This window comes from Halyomorpha halys, unplaced genomic scaffold, assembly GCF_000696795.3.
Source record: "Halyomorpha halys isolate HHAL.00 unplaced genomic scaffold, Hhal_1.1 Scaffold596.1, whole genome shotgun sequence".
Taxonomy (NCBI): Eukaryota; Metazoa; Arthropoda; class Insecta; order Hemiptera; family Pentatomidae; genus Halyomorpha; species Halyomorpha halys.
Window position 1 is genome coordinate 161,800 of NW_027106269.1, and position 5,862 is coordinate 167,661.

General features: G+C 29.2%; 1 protein-coding gene across 2 annotated transcripts in view; it reads right to left on the bottom strand.

Moving 5' to 3' along the window:
• Positions 1–5,862, bottom strand: part of Megf8 (multiple EGF like domains 8) — a 56,341-nt gene that overhangs the window by 36,344 nt on the left and 14,135 nt on the right. For both annotated transcript variants that reach the window (XM_014426843.3, XM_014426842.3), the window contains exons 13-14: positions 3,900–4,066; positions 618–827 (exon numbers count right to left, since the gene is read on the bottom strand). In XM_014426843.3, the coding sequence (XP_014282329.1) occupies positions 618–827; positions 3,900–4,066 (377 nt within the window). The remainder of the gene's footprint in view (positions 1–617; positions 828–3,899; positions 4,067–5,862) is intronic.

The following is a 5,862-nucleotide window of genomic DNA, read 5'->3' on the forward strand; positions in this document are numbered from 1 at the left end:
TGAACAGGTAGGTTGTCTTGACTTGTTCTTTGCTCATTTATTATCATTTTATATCTTTATTATTACTTATTTATGTATAATTATTATTTTTTCATGACGTTTATTTAATCTTAACTTTTTCTTTTTTTCCTTCCGCATATTGTTTTTGTTTTATGTACATCTCCTGTATTTTTAACTGTATATTTTACGTATTTTTATATAAAAAATTTTTACTCTTGCCATTGTTACTTATTTTTATTCTTATTATTGTATCATTTTGTATCTTTTTAGCCCTGATGAAGCCCTACAAAGTGTGGCGAAACGTCGGAAAATAAATAGTTGTAAACTATTTTTGTTTCTCCTTTGACCGCAACCCTGACCATCTTCCTATACATCAATTTTTACGGTCAACTATATATACATATATACAAAAAGCAATAATGTATAGTATTTAAAATAAACTTTAAATATAGCAAATTAAATCTGCCCCAAACACAAGAATTTTTCAAATAAATCTGTACTTGAGGGATTATTTGAAGTGTTTCACTTTCTAAATGTTTTTATTCTGGACCCCAGCCCCAACCAACATATTTTCATAATATTTTATAACAAAAAAAAAACTAAAAAACCCAACATACTACAGATGTATTGCCATAGCCAAGCATAAGAGTGCCAGATGAATAGGAAACACACATCATTAATTCTTCTTCTTTATGGATCCAATTTTCTGGTATTCTCAAGTAACCACGAAGGCTAGCAGTGATAAAACCTTTTTTGCTTAAATTTTGCTCAATACGACCACTAGGACCAATATTAAAGTCTACAGATGTAGAATTTATGATGCTAACCTGAAACAAAATGAAAATTTTAAATAAATATTTAACTACTTTCTAACAATTTTTTTCATGATATAGACATGTTTTATTAACAGTTATTTTTGACCTGAAGGAAAGTGGACATCCAAGAAGAATTTAACAAGCCTTAACACTGGCTGTTAATCACAGCTTTCAAATTTAGGTTGCAAGCCACAAATAAATTTATAACTGCCCTTGCCCGATGAAGCTATTTCTAGGGAAGTGATGAATCAGGGAAGTCAAGGATCAAACATGTCAAACAATGTCAACATCAAAATGTCAAACAATCTAAGTATATGTGCTCTATCATCATGACAGTGGTTACCATAATGTCTTGCAAATCTCATTTTCCATTTCTCACATGACGTAAATTGACTCCTGTATACAAAGGTAAATTACATATTGTTGGGAAAGGATGGATCACCTGAGTAACTATAGTAACCCAAAGAGAATAGTTACCTATAAAACTTTTAAACTACCTAATAGTACAAGAGCCGGGAAGAAAAAAAGGCAGTTATTTCACCCCATTCATTTTGATTACTTTAATGAAAACTAAGTATAATTACAAGACTGATGAGTCTGCCAAGTATAGGTAGGGGGAATAAAAAATGGCAGCTGTTTCAGTTCCTTAAAAAACATTATTTTTTTATTCGGAGCTCTATTTTTTAAAAACTACCAACAATACCAGAAAATCTAAAAGAAAATTATTTAAAGAAGAGTAAATTTGCTGAAATATCAACCCTAATAGAGCTATTTACATCCAATAGTTCTTAAGATATAGCTTTTTAAAAAGCAACATTTCTTAAAAATGTACTGAAAGATTAGTGGTTAGTTAATTTATTTTGAGAATTCTATATCTCAGGAACTAAATGAAATATAGATGTCGGCAAAACGTCGGAATAAAATAAATAAATATGGTTTTGTTTATTTATGTTGTTCTTTGCTGACCGCTAGACTTAACATCAATGTCCATTCATTAAAAAACAACCAACAACAAAAACATATGATTTTTCTATCCCTCTCTGCCCGATACCTCCCACGCATGCGCTGCCATCACCAATTCTTCTGTCTCGTCTATTACAATGACGTTTATCTTTGTAGGAGTAGTTATTAGAAGTAGATATTCGACAAACTAAATTCACAAAACGTTAATTTCTAGTTGTTCGTATAAAATGTTTGATTTTTGAAAAAATATATCTATAAACCCATAAGACACACATATGTCTGCCAATACTCAAAATAAAGGCAATTTAACTTACTATGAAGCAGTTTATGACACTAATCTTTGTAGGGGTAGTGGTTTTTTATGATATTCGCATATAAATATAAATTTGGCAAATGAAAATTTGTCCAAACAAATAAATCAATTTATTTTAGCAAATGTCTTTAAAACTACTACTCCTACGAAGATAAACAATATAAACTACTTTATAGCCCATTAAACTAGCTTTAATTTGAGTGCTAATAGACATCTGTACTTCAAATGGTTTTTGATATATAGATTTTTCAAAATAAATTCACTAATTACTGATCTTTCACTATGCTCTGTACAACATTTTTATGAAATGTTGCTTTTTAAAAAGCTATATATCGAGAACTATTGAATGTAAAACGCTCTATTAGGGCTTACATTTTAGCAAATTTACTCTACTTTAAATGATGTTCTCTTAGATTTTCTATTGTTGTTGGTAGTTTTAAAGATACAGAGCTCAAAATGAAAAATAAATTATTTTCAATGTTTTGAAACAGCTGCCATTTCTTATTTCTCTAACTGTACTTGGCAGATTCATCAATTTTGACTAGTAATTATACATAGTTTTCATTAAAGTGACAAAAAATTGAGTTACAATAACTGCCTTTTATCTCCTTTTGGCCTCTTATAGTAATATTAAGTTTAAATATTTATTGCATGCACATTATCCTGGTCAGCTACCTCAGCTCCATTTTCAAAACATTAAGATAAAATAATATATAATATGAGGAAGTTGATATATAAATAATATATAATCTTCCTAAATTTCGAGAGCAATGGGAAGTGCTGTGCCTTCGCAAATTTTTGAATAATACAAAGAACAATGATTATTTAGGTTTCACAAAATTTGGGGTTTAGCATCTGACCTCACTATTTTTAAATAATTTTAAGAACTGCTGAAAGTGATTTCGTCATAATTTAATCTAGAATAATAGTTGAATAATAGCGATCTAGGAATAGTTATTTAATTTCGTATAAGTCCATTGACATTAATACAAAAAATAAAAAATTAGAAAAGGTATGATTGGATTGATTTTCTATTCTCTCCATATGATTGAATTATATTGGTGATCACAATTGGCTGAGAAGCAAATAGTGGAAAGGATATTTTTTCTGAATATTTCCAGTTGTTACCCAAGGCGTTTTGTAATTTAATAACTATTTTTAAACCTTATGTTACTATGTTTTTATTGTTTATTTATTAATACCTCATGTAATATATATAAAATATATTACATGAGGAAGTTGATGTTTAAGTTATAGAAGATGGAATGGGGAGGGATGGAATATAATTGAAAAACCCAATAATAATTATTGTTGATTTCGGACCCGAACTGTGGTTTTTCATCATGGCAAAACAAAAACTAAAGAGAAAAATTTGGTGAGGTATATGCATCACGCAACATTCTCTTACCGCTCTACTTTGAGTTGAAATTAATTCTTGCTTGTTTCAGAACAAATATATTTATATTACTCACTGTGACAATATTTTCACGAGCTTATTTTCTAAATGGGCCTTTCAGTAGACGAACTCCAATTAGAAAGAGTTCGACCCAACAGTACAGTTGATGCTTTTAATGCCAAACTATCAACATGACTTCAACCAAGGAGTCTTAACATTAACAACTTAACAAGGACTAGTTCACTTGTAAGTAATACAAGTACACAATATTAAGTTACATACATTTAACTTGAGAAGAATCAATTCTTATGTGTTATATATTTTGAATAAACAAATACACTAGCATTAGGATGAATAGAATCAATAAACATATTAGTGAAGATGATAGAAAAATATTTATGATAAAACTTACGTAATCAGGTTGAGATATGTTAGCAGGATGTAAATATTTAATGAATGTTAATCCTGGGCGCCTGTCCTGTGCTTTACATAGTTTCGGATCTTTTATTTCATCTTTATCGACCAACCAATCAGGGACTTGTGAAGGTGTTTCCTCAGAAACACATACCCCAGAGGTATCTTTGAAAAAAAAAATTAATAAATTTTCTCAAGATCTAACAGAAAAACAAAATGAAATTAAAATAGATCCTTAAAAAACAAGTATGAATAGTATATACATAAAATAACAACTCATAGGTAGGTGGAAAAAATAATTAGTTAATACTGTTTTCAAAAACGTATATTACACTATAAATTATGAAATTTCCAAAATTTCGCATAAAAAACTATTTAGAAAATTATTTGTAAGTGGAATTTAACAGCTTCACAAAAGATAAAAGAGCTGTGAACACGTTAATGTAATTAAATGAGGTTGATAGATATTGAACATTCTCGGCTGTTTATGATTTCCCAGTCTGTCTGTAGGCTCTTATGGGGAATTTTATCCATAGACACCCCACATAAGGTTGGTTAACCTCTGTAAAGTTGCCCCCTTCCATCCATCCTCTGAATTTTTTTAAATTTGTTAGAGCACTGTTAGCCTCCTCTCCCCCCCCCCATTAAGAGTTCTAGAGCTCTGAATTGTTTAAAGAGATAGTTCTGTTGCTCAAGGTATGAAAAATATTATTCAAAGATACAAGCGGCTTTCTTCATGTTTTATCCAACTTTGACACCATTTGGTTATTAAGGACAATCATTAGAACTCTTTGGGGGTGAGTTCTGATAGTCCTCCTTAATATGAGGAGAAGATAGTTGCGGGTGAATTTATTTTGTATAATTCTTACTTCTATATTATATTTCATCTTCTATTGTTATCAACCAACTACTATCTACTTCTATTTTTATTAATAAACTACTTTCTACTCAATTCATTGTTATGTATATTTCCAACTTTGTTTATTATTTTCCTTTATTTTTATGTTTCTCTGAGTGATGATTGTTATCTCTTTTTTTCTTTTTAGTCCTGATGAAGGCTTGAAATTCAAGTCAAAATGTCGGCACAAATAAATAAGTTTTTTTATATATAAGAAGATGGTCAGGGTTGCGGTCATAAGAGAAACAAAAATAGTTTACAACTATTTATTTTCCGACGTTTCGCCCCACTTGCACTTCTTCAGGACTAAAAAGATACAAAATGATACAATGATAAGAATAAAAATACAAAGATAAGATACAATGATAAGAATAAAAACAAGTAACAATGGCAAGAGTAAAAATTTCTTTAAAAATATACGTAAAATAGAAAGCTAAAAAAGTACAGGAGATGCACATAAAAAAAAAAAATTTAAGGAGAAGGAAAATAAAATAAAAAAAAATTATAGAGATAAAATAAACGTCATGAAAAAATAATAAAAAAAAAAAAAAAATTTGCTGGCTACCTCCTCCCCACTCCTCCAGGCTTCCGCTTCATTGTTTCTTTCTGTTCAACCGATCCCTTTGAGCAGGTAGGTTGTCCTGACTTGTTCTTTGCTCATTTATTACCATTTTATATCATTATTATTATTTTTATTTTTATTATTCTTTCATGACGTTTATTTTATCTCTATGATTTTTTTTTCCTTCCCCGTTTTTTTTTTGTTTTGTTTTATGCGCATCTCCTGTACTTTTTTAGCTTTATATTTTACGTATTTTTATAAAGAAATTTTTACTCTTGCTATTGTGACTTGTTTTTATTCTTATCATTGTATCTTATCTTTGTATTTTTATTATTTTGTATCTTTTTAGCCCTGATGAAGCCCTGTAAAGTGGAGCAAAACGTTAGAATAAATAGTTGTAACTATTTTTGTTTCTCTTTTGACCGCAACCCTGACCATCTTCTTATATATCAATTTTTACGGTCAACTATATATATATATATATATATATTGTAATATGCT